We start from the raw sequence: 19087 nt of genomic DNA on the forward strand, positions 1-19087 counted from the left end.
TCTCTCTCTCTCTCTCTCTCTCTCTCTCTCTCTCTCTCTCTCTCTCTCTCTCTCTCTCTCTCTCTCTCTCTCTCTCTCTCTCTCTCTCTCGCTCTCTCTCTCTATCCATATATCTAAGTAACTATCTGAATGAATACCATACTAAATAGCCATTACCACACACATCCATGTTATTCAACAATATACATTACTCTCGCAATAACCCGTCAAAACGGTCAGAAACGCGTGTACCATCGCGAGAACACAACGGCTCTACCTTTTTTTTTCCAATTCACATTGGCTTGGGCGCTTCTTACCCAGCGTAAGCACTGCCTACGCAAGAGCAGTTACGCAAGGCAGACTGCGTAGGCAAATGTTGTAGTAGAAAGGGAATGTCGGTCTGTGAATGATCGGTTTCTGAGGCGGCAGGGGAACGTCAACGTTATGGGTGAGAGCGCTGTTTCGAGAAGCTGTCATATATTCCGAGAGCCGGGTTGTTATGATCCCTACTGATAAATTGTGTTTTAATAAGCGGATATATCCGGGGGGCTTGGGGTTTATGCGGGTTGTGTGAGGAACCAACGCCCTGCAGTCGGCTGTGTTGCTAGCTGGCTAAATGTAGCCTCAGGTTAGCTAGCTGTTAGCCGCATACTTTAACGGGAGTGTCATTTCCTGTGCTGGAATAGCTTGGTATAGAAGTAGACAAAGTCCTTGATCAGATGTATATACGAACGTATCTACGTGGATACTTATGATTGTAGTAATGTTGAGGTTTTTGGTGGTTCATTTGGCTTTACGGTTAATTAGGGTATTTAGAGTCTGGATTAAATGGCTAACCTTAATGCTATTTGGGCTGAGATTGCGGACGCTCGCTATTCTGTGTGTGTGTGTGTGTGTGTGTGTGTGTGTGTGTGTGTGTGTGTGTGTGTGTGTGTGTGTACTAGGCTGGATTAAGACTAACATCAGTTTGGATTGATTCTCTTATACCCTGACACCGATTTCAAGTTATAAGACAATGTTGATGATCAAACTTTAGTGTGTGTGTGTGTGTGTGTGTGTGTGTGTGTGTGTGTGTGTGTGTGTGTGTGAATAGTTTGTATTCAATAATAGTTGAACTCGGAAAGCGTCATTGGGATGACAATGGGTCACCTATTTGGTCGTACTATCGGAAGAGATTTGCTCTTCTACTGTTTAATCGGATGGAGGACGGATGCGGTACCTGAGCTTTGCCTCGGTGCCTGTCGATGGACATTGTTTAGCCCACTGGGCTCCTGGCCTTTGTATTCTCTCAACGTACACGGCATGTCTTTCAGCTGAAAACAATGAAAGCTGCACGTCAGTGATAAGAGCCTTTTCTAAAAAAAAAATACAAATGCAAAACCCTGAGCTAACCTGCTTCCACCTGCAACCATTAACAGAGGAAGTGGTCACAGGGTTCATGTGGGAACAAATTAACACAGATCAGTTCTATGAAATGATGTGTGCACTGCACCATGGAAGATGTTGAAATGTAACTTTGTTTACCTGATTGGTGTGACATGTTATGTCAGGGTTATCTCTAAGTTATCTCTAGGTTGACATTGCGAAGTTGTCAACAAATATTTCGTTTAAGATATGAGGCATAAATACTTCCTAAGCCTCAGGGTACATCAAATCCAAATGCTGAATAGTTGTTACTGGGTGGCTCACTGAAAAAAGCAATTGAACTGGAAGATTGCACTGGCCAACTATCTGGGCCATTACACCAGAACAGAGCGCACGTGATTTAGCACCGAGCCTTTTCTGGCTGGAGAAAACGATGCTGAACGCTGGTAAACTTGGAAAAACAGCTCAAACAATTCACTGCATTGTCCTTCTGTCTCTGCCTCCCTCTCTGATCCTGGGAATACTGACCCACTGCGGATCTCTGTTGGAACCACATCGTATTGATCTACACACCAATCAGCTGTGAGTATGGCTGGATGTGTTCTTCTATTGGTTGGCTGTCATGGGCTATGTTGGCAGTGGGTGGTGTGGGGGGGAGGGGTCATTGATTTTGGCTGAGTGAAAGATGGGGTTCTATTAAAATAGGTAATATATTAATAATTTGCAATGTCCCTTTATGGTGGTCTAATTTGTTTTCTTTTTCGTCCTAGCAACAAAAGAATCTGGAGGGGTATGTGGGCTTTGCAAGCCTCCCAAACCAAGTGTACCGGAAGTCTGTCAAGAGGGGCTTTGAGTTCACTCTCATGGTCGTGGGTAAGAACACAAGCTTTTCTCCAACATTGCAATGTGCTTGCATTCCGCTGCCGTTTGTGTGAAAGTACTGGAGTGTGGTCGTGGTTTGTCACGTTCAAAGTCATTCGGGGCAGAGTGTCGCTGTCTCTATCTCTCTCGCTCACACTCTCTCTCTGCGAGAAAGAGAACGCAGGACAGACCACAAGAGTCTCCCTGATGGCCGGGGGGGGCCATATCACAGAAGCCTTTCTTTGCATTCATCATCTCTCTGTCACGACAGCCCTCGACCCCTTCCCACCAGAACAGAAACATTTAACTTGGCACCGCTCGGCGTATTGCAAGGAAAAGCATTCCTGTGGAATGCTGGGATATGGCGGTGCAAAGTCGGGGCCAAGAACCTCCCCTCTGCTTATCAGACCCTGTTTGGAGGGGAAAAGTTTTCGTGGGTCAAAACCATTTCCTGTGGCGGGACCCATAGAACCGGCTGCTAAGAATAGCCCCCTCCCCCTCCCACCCTCCTCCGAGCTCTTTGGAGTTCTCTGCTGCCTGTTCCCTCTCCAAGCCTGGCTAGCTCACAGCTCCACTGTCATCCAGTGATGCGTCTCTTCACCCAAAAAAAGGGACCTTTCTACCATTGGGTGGGGACACGCCATGGCTGACCAAAGAGGTCCCCTCTACCATGCACGGTTACCACGGAGACCAGAACTAGCAGGTCGTTCTTAACGACTCCAAAAGCAGTGCTTCGGGCCTCGTCTTAAAGACATTGTACTGGAGCGCTCCGTGTTTAAAAATAGATCTTCTGGGCCACCTATCCCTCGATTGTTACTCACAGCTTCACAGAACGACTCCCACTGGGACGCGCACTTCCTCTGGCGCCGAGGAACTGCTTGACCACATGTCCCCACGCTGCCATGCGTCACTGTGATGTTGCGCTATGAGGAAGAGAGAGAGAGGGGTAGGGAACCAACCCATTTCCTTCTGCCACGGACGCCATGTGGCGAAGCGGCGGCCTGTCCAGTGTCACCCAGGAGAGCGATGGTCTGCACAACATCAATCCACATTGTGTTATAGTGTAATAAGCAGATGTTTTTCCTGTACAAGGGAAGATCTGTCCCCTATGGGTACCCCCCCTCCCCCCCTATTACAGCCCTAGTGTAAACAGTGGCTCGCAGAACACAGACCCATGGCTAAATGCCAGGCCGGCAGATACCAGCAGCCTTATTGTTTTATTCATCAGGGGCTGGGAACAAGGAACCATAATGGATGGCACCAGTGTTGCCAGTTCTCCTACCCAATCTGGCAACACTGGATGGCCCGGTTAGAAGAGGCCTCCCAGACCATAAGACATTTTGTTTCTCTATCACTTGTGTGTTTAGCCCTCTGTTGTCCGGTCGCCTTGTATGGACGGCCACGCCCTCACCAGCTCCGAGTTCCACAGCTTGACATTTGATTGATGTCCTTATCTGGTGCCCTTTTGGATCGCCCACTGGCATTCTTGGCTCGGCTCCACTGGATGGCTGCTCTGCCTGGCACCCAGGATTGGCTGGGACTCGGTAGAGCAGCTTTCTCCTGTTTAGCGCCCCGGTCATGGACTAACCCCCGGAACACAGCACAGCTTACTGGTTTAGTCACCCTGGTAGAGGTCGCAGCTCTGATTAAAAAGAAAAGGGTTAGATTGCCGTTGATTCCTAAGCTGGATTTTGTAGTATGTTTCTGTGGTCCCTTGGTTATGTGGTCGTGCTCTTTTTCCTCAATGGTTCCATGTCCGTTTTAACATGCTGCATTGTATAATTCCGTAACCTTGTATTGTGGTTTACTGATGTGCCATCTTGTCCAGCTGCCCCTTGACAATTAGATATTCATCTCAAGGGAAAAAACAACAACAACAACAACAACACACAAAGATTGTGTTTTTAATCACAATCTGTCTTTGTGTTTCTCTTCCACAGGGGAGTCGGGTCTGGGGAAGTCCACGTTGATCAACTCTCTCTTCCTAACAGACCTGTATTCATCAGAGTACCCTGGACCCTCCCACCGGATAAAAAAGACTGTACAGGTACGGCGAGCTCACACCCCTACCCCAATACCGACCTCCCCCCCAGCCATACCCACCCTCTACCCCAATACCCATGGGCAGAGTAGCTTCACCACGGAGAGTGTACCGTAAGGCTAGGCCCTACTGTGCTGCAGCATCAGGTAGTTGGCTCTTGGTTTAAATGTGGTATTATCTGTATTTGTTTCCCAGGACTGAGCATAGCAGATTGATTCATCACCTCGGTGCCACTGAGGAGTTTAAACCTGATGGTTTTTTTTGTGTGATGCAGTCAGGGCTTTACATAGACCCACGTACGAGGATGAATGGCAGCAGTATTACCGGTTCAGACCCTTTCTACTCTACTCTGAACCATTAACTGAGTCAATTATATCAACGTGTAATTACTTCCATGCCCTTTTATGTCGGGAGGAGTGGTTATCATCTGACATGCAAGCTATAGGGTACATTGTTTGATGTGAGGTAAATAGGATCTGGGGAAATTATTGTATTTTTTTAGTGGATGTTTTTATTAGTTTCCTGACCTTTTGTGAACCTGATTTCCTCGTTTTCCTATTTGGCCGTAAAACCATCAACACGTCGATTCTGAACAACAGGTCGTAAAAGTCAGATGTTTCCGCGCTTCCCGACGTAATTAGGCAACACGAGGGTGAAGGGTTTGAGGAGACACACTTTGATGTGTCTGAGCGCTCGCGTGTTGTGTGTGTTTTTCCAGCTCCTCAGCATAGCTAGCTAATGGCACGGTGTGGCGTGCCACTACACGCTTTACGATTCCTGTACAATATCACGGCAAGAGTCAATCTCATGGGCCAAACAAGGACACTGATTAGTTTGGGGGGGGTGGGTGCACCAAAGCAAACCATCACTATTAGTCAAGCGTTTTCTTTGGTGCCATAATCTTTGCACTGTGAACTTTTTACTTTGTAGGTCACCTTTACTTTGTAGGTAAAGGAAAAATAGTTACATTTCTTTTACTGTTTACTATGTTTGTAAAGTACACAATGTGTTGATGATTAAATGGTCAATGGTTGATCAGAAAACAATGTCGTTTGGGAAGATATTTAGTGTTGCACAAATTTCCTATGGATGTGAGACAGGCTCTCAGACCTCTCGGTTGACCTCATCTCCCTCTGCTCTCTCCTCTCGGCCCTAGGTGGAGCAGTCCAAGGTGTTAGTGAAGGAAGGAGGCGTCCAGCTCCTTCTGACGATAGTCGACACCCCTGGCTTCGGAGACGCCGTCGACAACAGCAACTGGTAGGAGAAGGGCTCCATTTTGGATCCCCTCCTCTATACGCCTTTCTGCGTAGCAAAATGTAGACGACACAACATACTAGGGATGCACCGAATATTCGGCCACCGAAGGAAGCCGAATAGTGTGTAAAAAGGCTGAAGGAGTAAAAAGGCCGAAAAAAATACACCAAACATTTTTATTTTTGATTAATAAAATAATAATAAAACAAATATATATCTTGCTATAAGGTCTGCTGGAATTTTAGAAAACGTTCAGTATTAAATAAATATTTTGTATCAAATTTGTAATTGATTTTTTTATTGAAAAGCAAGACAAAAAAGTTTATAAAGGACATTTAATTGTTTGATTTAAGCAATGGTGAAAAATTAAAGCAAAATGAATGAAAAACAGGGAAAGCCACATTCGGTATTCGGTTTTGGCTTTCGGCCAACTGTTTCAGTATATTCGGTTTCGGTTTCGGCAAAGAATTTTCATTTCGGTGCATCCCTACAACATACAGACTGGTTCTGATAATTCGCTTAGCCTATAGTGGTGTCCTCTGTTAATCACAGGCCCATACCAGTTGCTGTAGTCCAGGGGTCTCATTTATAAAACTGCGTGGGATCGCTACTAAAAGTGTACGTACGCCCAAAAGCCAAGTTTTGCGTGCGCCAAAAAATATTCAGATTTATAAAACCCTGCGTACGCACACCGTACGCAATCTTTGCTTTATAAATCACAGAGTGCCTACAAGTGTGCGCAGCTGAATCAGCTTCACGTTCCGCCCTGTACAAGCCCCTTTTTAACCATAAATGGTCAATGCAAATGACCTCATGAATTCGATCTGCATATAAAACAGACTCAGATGCAAGTATTATGTCTTGTCGGAAACAATGGCAGAAGTAGGCCTACTGAGAAAAGCAAAAAAGCGAAATTTCACGGAGGTTGAAGTGGAGACACTTGTGGGTGAGATGGAGGCCCGAAAGGTAGTTTTGTTCGGCGGTCACGGGATTGGGATCGCCAACAACAAAAAGCAGAGTGAGTGGCAACATGTTGCTGCAGCAGTGAACTCGGTCGGTAGCACGGAGCGCACAGTCCCAGAATTAAAAAAGAAGTGGTCTGACATAGAGTCACATATTTTTATGTAGCCTAGTGTTATGGTCCCTAAATACCCTCTCCCTCCGAATCCTGCCATTTGCATGGTCCGCCAGAAGTGCCATATGGTGCAATACCACGGCGCTCACCTCTGTATTTATAGGGTTATGGTAATAAGACTGACCGAGAACACCTTGGATAATCAGTTTGTAATCACCCACGTAAAATGTTCTTGAACATAACCCCTTTTTAATGCGTGATTTTTCATGAAAAGCATCAAGAGTAACGGACAACGTTTGTGATGAGGAGTGTGGCTTGGTTTTCCACACTTGGGATTTAATTGACATTTGATTCTGTGTTTACAGTGTCACATAAAAATATTATGTTATTGACACATGTTGGACAGATGCTTTATTCCATGCAGTCGCGTCGTCAGTGGACAGTATGGAGTGACGGGATTAAATATAGAGAATTTTATTTTATTTGTATTCTAAGGAGATGTTTCTGGAGTAATAACTGAGAAATAACGCAGTAGACTTAACTTATTCTAATAAGGATTTAACGCATGATACGGGTTGAAATTAAATTTATGAAGGGCGATGATAAAACATAATCGTTCTTCTCACTCTACAATTCTTCGGTCTGACTTCAGTTCACCACCACACCATCTGTGTCGCCAATTCTCCTTTTCCTCCAAACCATGCGTACGCATGGGTCAGAGTTTGCTTAGGGCTGCGCACATTTTCCCGTCAAGTTGGTTTTTTATAGATCACAACCTTGGCGTGGAAAGTCACGTACGCCAATTTCAGCCCCATTTTGTGCGTACGCAACGGTTATAAATGAGACCCCAGGTCTCTAGGCGCTTGGCCTCATTGAGATTAGAGTTGTACCGATACTGATAAAATCCTGGAAATCCCTCCGATCGGGCATCAAAGCGTCTACGCACTGATCCGAGAACATCACAAACACTACTGCGTTATGCTGCATTCGTTAATCGAATCGAGATCAGGAAGGAAAACATTTTATCTGTGCATCTCTATTTGAGATTAACCTTGTGTAAATAACGGTAAAAGCGGCCGCCATCTTGGTTCTGTTTCCCCTCTCCTCCCCCTCACCCAGCTGGCAACCCGTCATCGACCACATCGACAGCAAGTTCGAGGACTACCTGAACTCGGAGTCGCGGGTCAACCGACGTCAGATGCCCGACAGCCGCATCCACAGCTGCCTGTACTTCATCGCCCCCTCGGGCCACGGGTAAGACCAGGGGCCTGAAGCCACAGAGATTCTGATTGGGGGGGGGGGGGGGGGGGGGCTTGCGGTACTAATGGGCATTGAGGAGCATGATTTAACGCATCCCAGTGCTTTAGAGGGCGGGAGAGAGGGTGGGAGAGAGGGAAGAGGAGGGAATGAGGGAGAGGGGGGGAGGGAGGGAGAGAGGGAAGGGGGGGGGGGGAGGGAATGAGAGAGAGAGAGAGAGAGAGAGAGAGCGAGGGAGGGAGGGAGGGAGGGAGGGAGAGAGAGGGAAGGGGGGGAAAAGGAGGGAATGAGAGAGAGAGAGAGAGAGAGAGAGAGAGAGAGAGAGAGAGAGAGAGAGAGAGAGAGAGAGAGAGAGAGAGAGAGAGAGAGAGAGAGAGAGAGAGAGAGAGAGAGAGAGAGAGAGAGAGAGAGAGAGAGAGAGAGAGAGAGAGAGTGTCTGTTTGGTTGCAGGGCTTTTGTGGTTGTTCCTTGGCATGGTCTGTTTGGATGGATTGTGTGTTCTGTGTGGAACCTCTCAATTAGCGCGGATGCAAATGCACCTATCCCTCCCTCCTGGTGTCCAGGGTACATAGTGAGCACTAGATAAGCCTCTCTCTCCTCCTCCTTTGTTATCTCTGTCCTCTTTCTCTGTCCTCCATCTCCTCCTCTGGCCTTGGGTCCAATCTGTTCATCCTCGTAAATGTGTTGTTTGTACAAGTCAAGCCTTGAACACATTGTACACACACGCACACACACACACACACACACACACACACACACACACACACACACACACACACACACACACACACACACACACACACACACACACACACACACACCTACCTCTCGTTCCCACGCGGCAACATACGCTCACCCAAACAAGGACGCACCTTATTTGCACGCATTCAAATTCATAGACACGGCCACTCTTCAGCTTCGCAGCGCGTTCCCACAGCAGAGCCGCTGACTGCTCTCAGGCTGGAGCGGGGCGACCCCTGGGGGGGCCCCGGGGGGGGCCCGGGTCCCAGCTGTACTCGGCTGTTTGTGTTTAGCCCTGAAGACTCCAGCGCTAACATCAACAGCGCTAACTCTGCGCGGTGGGAACCCACGGAGGGGGCCATGAGAGCTGGGTCAAAAGTCCTGACGTGTCCTCAATGCGCCAGTACCAACACCCCCGCCCTCCCACAAACCCACCGCCTCCGCCCTCAAACGCCCACCGCCCGCAGCCTCAGTGGGAGACCAGTGTGGTTGTGTTTTCCGAACCGAGCGAATCACAAGGAAAACGGGATCGTGTTTACGTTGCATTCCTCGCACTAAACTGGCGATATAATGTTGGCTTTCTCTCCGGTATCTCAACCCGTCTGGTTAAGCGCTGCTGCGATCTCTCGGGCTTTGCAGAATGCAGAGTCTGAAGTGCGAGTTTCTGTAGAAAGCATTCCTGGTTTTGTAGCGTTTTTGTGCTCCTGCCAAGGAGTTCTAAGCAGCTCTGTGTGGACAGGAAGCTGCTATATTTAGCAGAATGTAGACACTCGCCAATAATCTGAAAAACTCAATGCTATGTCACCGTGTGTGCTGCGACCCGCTGGTCATCTCTGCGGTTGTCATCTGTCTTGGTAGAGCTGTAGGAGGTTTAGTGTGAGTGCAAGGCTGGCTGTGTGAAGGAGTCTTGCGTAAGCTTTTCTAGTGTTGTCGTCTCCAGTCGGGAACACACGCGTTGTAATTATAACCCACTCCTCAATTGACCTTTTTATGCGAGCGTAGACTCACCCTCGAGGCAAAACCAAACAATAAATGCTGTTTCTGAGCTGACGTTCTCGCGTGGAGTCGCTCGACTTGTAGGATTAAAGTAGTATGTTCCCGGTTTTATAATGCATACCTGTCTATTTATGAAAACACTTGCACACAGGGTGATAGTTAAAACAACCCTGTCCCACAATATCCTGCGTCATTGCCTCAAAAGTGGGACAAAACGGTGGTTACGTCGTGGCTTTACGTCATCGCATCGTTATATGTCCTGGCACTTAATGTGCGCACTTATTTTATGTTGTACCTTGCATTTAAACATTTGATTATGAATTGTGTAGCATCTTATCCTTGCTGTCTTTGTTGTGTACGGTGAATGGGTTAACCTAGCGATTATTGGTGCCCGGCACGTGGCTCTATGAACATCCTTACCGTACCGAAATTGATATATTGTTGTTTCTCTTTCCTCTGACAAATGTAAGTCGCTTTGTTTAAAAAGCGTCTACTAAATGACCTAAATGTAAATGTCTTGTTACCCGTCGCAGGCTGAAGCCTCTGGACATCGAGTTCATGAAGCGGTTGCACGAGAAGGTCAACGTCATCCCGCTGATCGCAAAAGCAGACACGCTCACGCCTGAAGAGTGCCAACAGTTCAAGAAACAGGTAACACTTCCTCGCGACCAAACTCACTGACTCGTGCACATGGTCATACACAGTCTTTCGAGTTGCAACTAGAATGTATACAACTGTGACACACTCGGCCTCAACTCTTAAGGGAACTCCCACTAACGACTTCCGTTGCCATGGGAACAAATGGCTTCCCCACAGACCTGCCGCTGTTCTTATGCAGATGAGCGACTCTACTTCTTCTCCCCTTCTCAGATCATGAGGGAAATCCAAGAGCACAAAATCAAGATCTACGAGTTCCCCGAGTCGGACGAGGAAGAGGAGAACAGACTTGTGAAAAAGATCAAGGTTATTATTTATTAATTATTCTTTAATAAATGTATAAAAGCATTTCTTAATCTAACCTTCATCGTAAAGCTTAGTCCAGTTCCTTCGAGCCTTACTCACCTAGTGCACATCTTGGTTCTAAACACTAACTGGGTGGTGGAACTGAAAGCGGAATCCTGCATTCAAGTTCCCACAGCCGGCTAGCCTTTAGAAACCGAGATGGACGCTTTGCGGGGGCGGCATGTGGCTCAGAAGGTAGAGCGGGTTGGCTGGTAACCGGAAGGCTAATAGTTCGATCCCCGGCTCCTCCTAGCTGAGTTTCGAGGTGTCCATGAGCAAGACGCCTCACCTTTACTGCTCCCGACGAGCTGGCTGTTGCCCTGCGTGGTTTGACACCGCCGTCGGTGTGTGAATGTGTGCATGAATGATGAGTGTTAGGTGATTTTTGTAAAGCGCTTTGAGGAGGCCACTGTTCAGAAAAGCCATTCACCATTTGTGGATAAAGGCCCCTTGCGTCGCCCCAGTCACCGGCGCTCTGTGCCAACGCTGTCGTCTGTGTCACAGGACAAGCTGCCCCTGGCTGTGGTCGGCAGCAACACCATCATCGAGGTGAACGGCAAGCGGGCCCGAGGGAGGCAGTACCCCTGGGGGGTAGCGGAAGGTAAGGGGCCCCGCAGCGACGTCTCATCCTGGTCGCCCCTGACCTGGGCCCCAGCCTAGGAGCCCAGACGGGCCGTAGAGGTGGCGCTCGCTGAGGCTCAAAATGTCCTTCTTTGTGCTTCCCTCTTCTCCCCCCCCCCCCCCCCCAGTGGAGAACGGCGACCACTGTGACTTCACCATCCTCAGAGACATGCTCATCAGGTAACGGAATGCAGTGCACTCCTCTTAGTGCTGTTGTGAAACCAGGATGCAAGTGTGTCATGTTTCATCTCTAGCTTCGGGAATTTGCCTCAGATCTCAATCTTGACTCATCGTTTCCGTTGGAACGACCGCTTTCGCAATCTCCCCCCACGTTTCAGAGCAGGAAACCATATCCGGTGTCGTCCCGTATTTGTAGATTATGGTTGTATTTTGGATTAAAATCTGAGTTTGCTTTAAGATTTTGAGGATGTCTTCGAGATTAGTGAAGAGATGTCTGTGTCTGAAGATTAGAGGTACATTTGAAGTTAAGATGTGTGCGTTTTTGGTTTGTTGTGTGTTGGCCTGTGTAGCTAAGGATTGTGCGTCTCTGCCCCAAGGACCCATATGCAGGACCTGAAGGACGTCACCAACAACGTGCACTATGAGAACTACCGCAGCAGGAAGCTGGCTGCCGTCACGTACAACGGCGTCGACAACAACAGAACCAAGGGTCAGAACTCCACCAAGTAAGTCCTGGCCTAGAGTAGGGGCCCCCTGGCTCCATCTGGAGGATCTAGAGGAGGGCCCCCCCCCCGCCTCGATTTAGAGTAGGGGCCCTCTTACTCGATCTAAAGGATTCGTAGGGGCCCCCTGCCTCGAAGCTAGAGTATGAGGGCCCCCCTGACTCGATCTAGAGCAGTAGGGGCCCCCTGCCTCTATCTAAGGGCCCCCCTGCCCCGATCTAAAGGATTAGTATGGCCCCCCCCTGCCTAATTGGTTTCTAACGCTGTCTCTTTGTGGTATTTGGCAGTTCAAATCCTCTTTAGCTTTAGGCTAACCTAGCCTCCCTACAGCAGGGCTAACGTAGCCTCCCTACAGCAGGGCTAACGTAGCCTCCCTACAGCAGGGCTAACCTAGCCTCCCTACAGCAGGGCTAACCTAGCCTCCCTACAGCAGGGCTAACCTAGCCTCCCTACAGCAGGGCTAACCTAGCCTCCCTACCGCAGGGCTAACCTAGCTCCCCTACAGCAGGGCTAACCTAGCCTCCCTACAGCAGGGCTAACCTAGCCTCCCTACAGCAGGGCTAACCTAGCCTCCCTACAGCAGGGCTAACCTAGCCTCCCTACAGCAGGGCTAACCTAGCCTCCCTACAGCAGGGCTAACCTAGCCTCCCTACAGCAGGGCTAACCTAGCCTCCCTACAGCAGGGCTAACCTAGCCTCCCTACAGCAGGGCTATCCTAGCCTCCATACAGCAGGGCTAACCTAGCCTCCCTACAGCAGGGCTAACCTAGCCTCCCTACAGCAGGGCTAACCTAGCCTCCCTACAGCAGGGCTAACCTAGCCTCCCTACAGCAGGGCTAACCTAGCCTCCCTACAGCAGGGCTAACCTAGCCTCCCTACAGCAGGGCTAACCTAGCCTCCATACAGCAGGGCTAACCTAGCCTCCCTACAGCAGGGCTAACCTAGCATCCCTACAGCAGGGCTAACCTAGCTTTATAGCTAGAACAGAAGCGTCGGTACAGTCGTGGTTTTGCTGGGCTCTGTTTGTGCCGCTTGGTCTGCTCACTGCGCACTCTGTGTGTTCTGTGTGTGTGTCTATGTGTTCTGTTTTTAGACGTGACACAGGTGAAGGAATGTAAGTGGTCTTTTTGTTGTTTTGCTGTACCTAAAGCACTTCTATCTGACTTCCTCCCCCCCTCTCTCTCTCCATCCCTTCCCTGCTCCTCTCTCCCGGGTCAGACCCCTTCTCTCTCTCTCTCTCTCTCTCTCTCTCTTCCCCCCCCCCCCCCTTCCGTACCCCACCCCCACCTTGCTTGTTGGACCACCTTTTTCCAAGGCTGGCATCAACCTACAGCACAATGCAAATCACGTGCAAACCAATGCTGGGGGAATTCTGGTGGATTTGGTTTCTTAGTCTGTTCGGATTATGATTTTAAAAGCGGGGAATGTAATGGCTTCATTTTGAAAAAAAAAAAATATATATAATAATACTTTAGACATCTGTGACGGGTGACCCTCTGTTCATACCTAACACCGACGCCCAGACCACCACTAACATGTCCTCTATTGGTCGCCCTCCCACTCTTTGACTGGCTAGTTGGGTTCCTCGCCTCACAGCCGATTGGCCCTTGTCTCCCATGTCCCTCCCCCCTGTCTCCTCCTCTCCACCCACCTCCCTCTGACATCGGGGACCAGAGGACCTGCCGTCTCGGCTCGTAACCTAGGCGCTCACCTGGTGAGGAGGTTGCCATGACGTCGCTGAAGAACGGCTCCTGACAGTGTGTGTGTGTGTGCGTGTGTGTGCGCGTGCAGAAGCCCCCTGGCCCAGATGGAGGAGGAGAGGCGGGAGCACGTCTCCAAGATGAAGAAGATGGAGATGGAGATGGAGCAGGTGTTTGAGATGAAGGTCAAGGAGAAGGTGCAGAAGCTCAAGGACTCCGAGGCAGAGGTAACGGGCGGCTGAAATACCCGCACGCACACCAACGCAATCAACCACACGCACCCACCGACGCAGTCGCATCTGTACACACTCGCACCAATGCAGTCACACACACACACATCCATATGCAAATTGGATCGAGGAAATGTAGATGTTTCACAGAAGGCTCCCATTAGATTGGATAAGGGATACAATTTAACTTATTCCGACTGTGGACAGAAGTACTTGCACTCATCTTCTCTATTGGCCAATTAAAAGCCAGTCATCTCCCCAGAAGAACTGTTTCTCAATGCTACTCCTCTTCCCTCTCCTGCTCTTCCTCTTCCTCCCTTCACTACTCCCCCTCTGCTCTCTTTCCCACGAATCCTCTCTCCCCTTTGCTCCCCTCCTGGCACCTTTCTCTCTCCCCCCCTCCTCCTCCTCCCTGCAGCTCCAGCGGCGTCACGAGCAGATGAAGAGGAACCTGGAGGCCCAGCACAAGGAGCTGGAGGAGAAGCGGCGTCTGTTTGAGGACGAGCGGGCCAACTGGGAGACGCAGCAGAGACTGGAGCAGCAGAAACTAGACGCGTCCAGGTAAGAGCAGGCGCGAGATACGATCGCGCTGGTCGATGGCTCTGACGCACGAGCTCCCGGTCGACGCCAGACGACAGGCTGCGACTTGCGCCCTTACTGATTCAGATAAGCATTTGTTTTCAATGCTGCAACTGTTTTGTTTGTGTGGGAACAGAAGGACTTGACGCCTTCCACGCTTCGTATAAACATGTCAGAAATCCCTTCTTTTTTTTTTTAAACGACGCGGCTCGATTTGTAGGCAAGGTCAAACTATTTTCCATCCCAATAACCGGCCTACGCGTTTTATGAAATCACGTACAGTACGAACGATAATTTCCCTTAACGTATCTTAATCCAGCCTCTGGAAGGATACTTTCACATGACCCCTCTGGCAACATGAAGTAGTCTTCCTTGCTTTGACACAACTGCCGCCGCAGACCAGCTCAGCATTGTCTTAAAATCACAGGGCTCTACTGCCGGCTGCTGGTATGAAGGCGGCATTGCTGTGAAGGCATAGATATATCACCACACACAGGCATATTGAGTTGTAGCTGATGACCTGCCTGTAATTCCAGCTCTTCCAGCAAATTACTTGCTGGAAGATACTAGGGCTTTGACTCTGAACTTCGTTATTCGAATATAATTAGAAGATAATTCCTTCGAACAAAATTCGAAGGAATATTAGGCAGCCCTTAATATTGAAACCTGTTATGGGCAGGCCAAGAGGGAGGGACCTCGGAGAACCCGACGCAGTCCATTCATAATATTGCAATGACCACGGAAGAGGCAGTGAATGAAGTATTGATTAGACAGCGATTTATTAGAAACCTAATAAACCGTTGGAACGCGCAAGGCCCGTAACCATAGCAACGCCGGTAAACAAACCTCGCGAAGCCAAATCCAGGTCTTACTGAAGGCATTTAATAGTCAAAATATTATTAATAAATATTTGAATATTAATATTAGGCAAGGCAAGGCAACTTTATTTATATAGCACTTTCCAATACACAAGGCAGACTCAAAGTGCTTCACATATAAACATTTTCATACAATAAAATAAAATAATAGATAAGTAAAAGAAAACATATGCAAAGAAATGATGCTCGGAGTTGGGGCAAGTCTTAAATCCTCTGGGAGTTTATTCCAGCTATTTGTTGCATAGTAACTAAATCCTGCTTTCCAATGTTTCGTGTTTACTCTGGGGATAATTAACAGATTGGTCTCAGAGGATCTTATTGGTCTAGAAGGCTTATGTAGAAGTATATCAGTTAAATATTTATAAACAAACAAACTTCAAACATGATTTTTGGGAAAAAGTCAAAGCCCTAGAAGATACTGATAAGCCATTGAGATCTATGTACACATTTACGATTATTTTTACACATTTACCGATGTATGTTTTATGAATTTCTGAAAACAGATTTGCAGATTGCTTCACACATTCACAAATCTCATTAAAGGTTATTTGACACTGCTTTCTACGGTGGAGTAGGGACTGCTTAGAGGACTTCAGCTGCACAACTGATTTCTCTCTCTCTCTCTCTCTCTCTCTCTCTCTCTCTCTCTCTCTCTCTCTCTCTCTCTCTCTCTCTCTCTCTCTCTCTCTCTCTCTCTCTCTCTCTCTCTCTCTCTCTCTCTCTCTCTCTCTCTCTCACACAGAACCTTGGAGAAAAACAAAAAGAAAGGCAAGATCTTTTAAACAAGGACAGTGCGACGGTGCAACCCCCCTCCCAGGTGTCGGGGCGTTTGCCAACATTTCCGGTCAGGACACCCAACGGTCTGCGGCACTACCCTCTCCAGCTTTCTCCCTCCCTCTCGCCCCCCCCCCCTCTTTCTCGCCCACCCAACCATCACCACCTGTGGGACTGTGCTTCCCCTCGCGGCCACCAGAGGGCGGTACAGTGGGTGAAGAGCAGGTGTTCGGGTGGGGCTCTGCATGTCCTGTTGTGTGAACTGCAACCAGAGCGCCCCCATCCCGCCCCCCACCCCTCAATGCTAGGCCACCGTGGGTCTCAGCCAACGTGTTGACCTTTTACGGGGCCGAATAACAGAAGAACGACTAAATAACACCATCTTTAGAAAGGCCAAACCCATTATTATTATAATTATTATTATTGTTGTTGTTATTATTGTTATGATGAATACAGTCCCTATGCCCCGCTCTCCCATCGCTATCAGTTACCCCCGCCCCCCTGCCAGGTTGCGGTTGGACAACTCCCTTATAGAGTTGTAAGGAGTTTCATAGTCACCCCCACCAACACATGGCCACACACACGCGTGTGTCTAACAGTTGTACAATCAAACAGGTAGAATTGTATTGGTTCACAGGTCACGAGTGTGAAGTAAATTAACACGGTAGCTCTGCTCCCCCCGTGTGAAGTATCGAAGTAGAAAACGTAAAGAAACCAAAAAAACCAGACCAGCGAGTTGCGGGATTCCCGTCGAGCTTGAACGGGATTCCCGTCGAGTGTGAACGGGATTGCCGCCCAGCGTGAACGGGATTGCCGTCAAGCGTGAACGGGATTCCCGTCGAGCGTGCACGGGATTCCCGTCGAGCATGAACGGGATTCCCTTCGAGCGTGAATGGGAATCCCATTGTGCTTGAGCGGGAATACCGTCTAACGTCACGGGAATACCGTCGTCTCTCGTCGCAAAGTCAGGGAGGCACCGGCGACCCACGTCCCGCAAATACTAGCGCTTGGATAACACGCACCTTGGACTTTTTTCCAGCAATAACAAACCAAACGGCTCCGCCTCCCCATGCCCCGAACGTTGACTTCTGTGTTTAGCTATCGCCATTAGCCTCGGACCACCGTGTATAACTTGATGAGTGTTATATATTTCAGTTTATTTTTATTTTTTTATATTTACCGAGCCAGCCGAAGTGATCCATGATTATTTTGTATGTGTGGATCATTTCTCATCGACGCGAGAACAGCAAGCCCTCTGGTTGAACCGTTTATCGGAAGACATCTGATAAATGGTCCGCCAGGGCAGGGAAAGATTATTTCAGTAACAGTGGAAATAATGTTGGTGGGAAATGGAGAAGTCGACATCGAAGATTCTTGGGCTATGTACTCTTATCTCTGTATTTTTAATTTTATTTTTCATTTGTAATGTACAAAGTCACTTAATAAACCTGTGATAATATGGATTTGTTTTCGCTTTATTGTAGAGTTTATGTCATTGAGATTTGATGGATCATGTCCATTTTACAAACGCTCGTTTTGTGTTATTAATGGTGGACACTAGATGGCGCCTGAGCGCAGTATAGCTGCAAGGTTTCCCATGGGCTTTAATGTTCCGCAGTAAAGCGCTCAGAAGAACTCCAAAAGATGTGGCCTCTAGAATAAATGTGTGTTCAAAATTATTTATAAATATTATTTTTCAAAGGATGAAACACAGACTTAGAATACCTCTTGAATGTTATTTGAAGTTCAGAAATATCTTGTATTATTACAATTAGTTACAATCAATAAGGCCAAAACGAAATAAAAAACAATGTCCCTTAGGGTTGCGACTGCGATGCTATATCATAATTTATTCCAACCTGTAAGAACAGATGAGCAACAGATGAACAAACATAGCCATACATCCCGCTTATTACAAAAATGATGCCGGGAAATGAATCCCTGACGTGAACTGGTACATATACAACTGTTTCCAACCTGCCCCCCAGTCTAGAGTTTCTCCACTGAATATGACACAATATGAAACACCCCCTATACACATTTATTGCAGCAATAATATGTCCAAAAAGTACGGGAGTTTTATCTTCTTGTAGACGTTGCTCCGGATCCCTGCAGGGTAGAAGTTGTCCTTTAAACACCAGACATAATATAGTAGGCCTACGCCTAACCTGACGTATGATTTTACACAGTAAAATAATGTCTTCACAACCTACCTTCTTCTTCAAAACTCCGTTTTCCCATCAGTCCGATGAAGTTTTGGGATTTCTGTTCTGGGGGTAAGAAGATCCACATGAACATCAATGAAGCAAACATTAATTATTGGCTGTTTGGCTCACTGCTTCCGAAAGTGTGAGGGACTGTCTCTTGTATTTTAAGAGTAGTCTGTATTGGACGTTTAATGGGGAAGCAGTGTACCAGAAGCTCTGTTTCTGGGCATGTATCGATGTTTCCTTGGCCGTCGCTTTCGGCTCCTCAGGACTTCTGCATTGGATTCCCAACGGGGCCATCTGTGCTTTGGTCAAAGAGTGGAAGGAAAACTTATTTTAGATTCCCATGGCAAATAGAGGATTCCTCTATAGATACCATAGCGTCGGTGAACCCGTGTTCTTAATAAGAAGAAAGTACAGGTTTGTTAAACTCACCTGTCTACCGATCGACCAACTCTCGTCCGGATCGTCTTGAGAAACGACGGTAGTCAAAAGAAAAGCGAGAAGGAGCGAAACCTGAATTATCCTCATCTTGAATGACAAAGCAAGCAGAATGAACTCAGAATCGTTTATCATAAACTATTATCAGTCCATTACCGGATTATGCCTGAATTTAAAGGAGCGACCAAGGGGGCGGTACGCGCCCTTACGCGCGGTGTGCATTTACGCACCGCTCGATCTGATTATCATAATATATGAAGATGTGTACTGAGTCAAGTGATAGTGGTGAACAACTTTCCCCCACATCATTGCGCTGAAGGTTGCCGCTCTTTATTATTTATTATATTTATATTATTTTATTATTATTGTATTAGAGAACACAACCTAACATTCCTCACCACACC

General features: G+C 47.8%; 2 protein-coding genes and 1 long non-coding RNA gene across 5 annotated transcripts in view; 1 reads left to right on the top strand and 2 right to left on the bottom strand.

Annotated features, from left to right (window-relative positions):
* The window catches only part of nek10 (NIMA-related kinase 10), a 21206-nt gene extending 19899 nt beyond the window's left edge, over nt 1-1307 (bottom strand). The window contains exon 1 of the mRNA XM_030369433.1: nt 1199-1307. The gene's annotated coding sequence lies outside the window, so the exon portion shown is untranslated. The remainder of the gene's footprint in view (nt 1-1198) is intronic.
* Nucleotides 273-17498, top strand: septin7b (septin 7b). Of its 3 annotated transcripts, XM_030369402.1 has the most exons (15): nt 273-427; nt 617-618; nt 2115-2217; nt 4146-4252; nt 5403-5503; nt 7695-7829; nt 10103-10220; nt 10440-10532; nt 11076-11172; nt 11321-11372; nt 11750-11878; nt 12968-12988; nt 13666-13801; nt 14223-14365; nt 16004-17498. In XM_030369402.1, exons 1-15 carry the CDS (start codon nt 424-426, stop codon nt 16041-16043), a joined length of 1281 nt encoding a protein of 426 aa, XP_030225262.1. In that variant the 5' UTR covers nt 273-423; the 3' UTR covers nt 16044-17498. The 3 variants fall into 3 exon arrangements, with proteins under 3 accessions (XP_030225262.1, XP_030225264.1, XP_030225265.1); XM_030369404.1 differs by lacking the exon at nt 12968-12988; XM_030369405.1 differs by lacking the exons at nt 273-427; nt 617-618 and adding an exon at nt 1908-1926.
* LOC115553290 (uncharacterized) lies at nt 17211-18919 on the bottom strand. The gene is made up of 4 exons (XR_003978417.1): nt 18678-18919; nt 18451-18547; nt 18249-18305; nt 17211-18144 (listed from the first exon to the last, which is right to left on the bottom strand). It is a non-coding gene; the product is annotated as an uncharacterized LOC115553290 (long non-coding RNA).
* Between the last annotated feature and the right edge of the window lie 168 nt (nt 18920-19087).

Source organism: Gadus morhua, chromosome 11 (genome assembly GCF_902167405.1).
Source record: "Gadus morhua chromosome 11, gadMor3.0, whole genome shotgun sequence".
NCBI lineage: Eukaryota > Metazoa > Chordata > Actinopteri > Gadiformes > Gadidae > Gadus > Gadus morhua.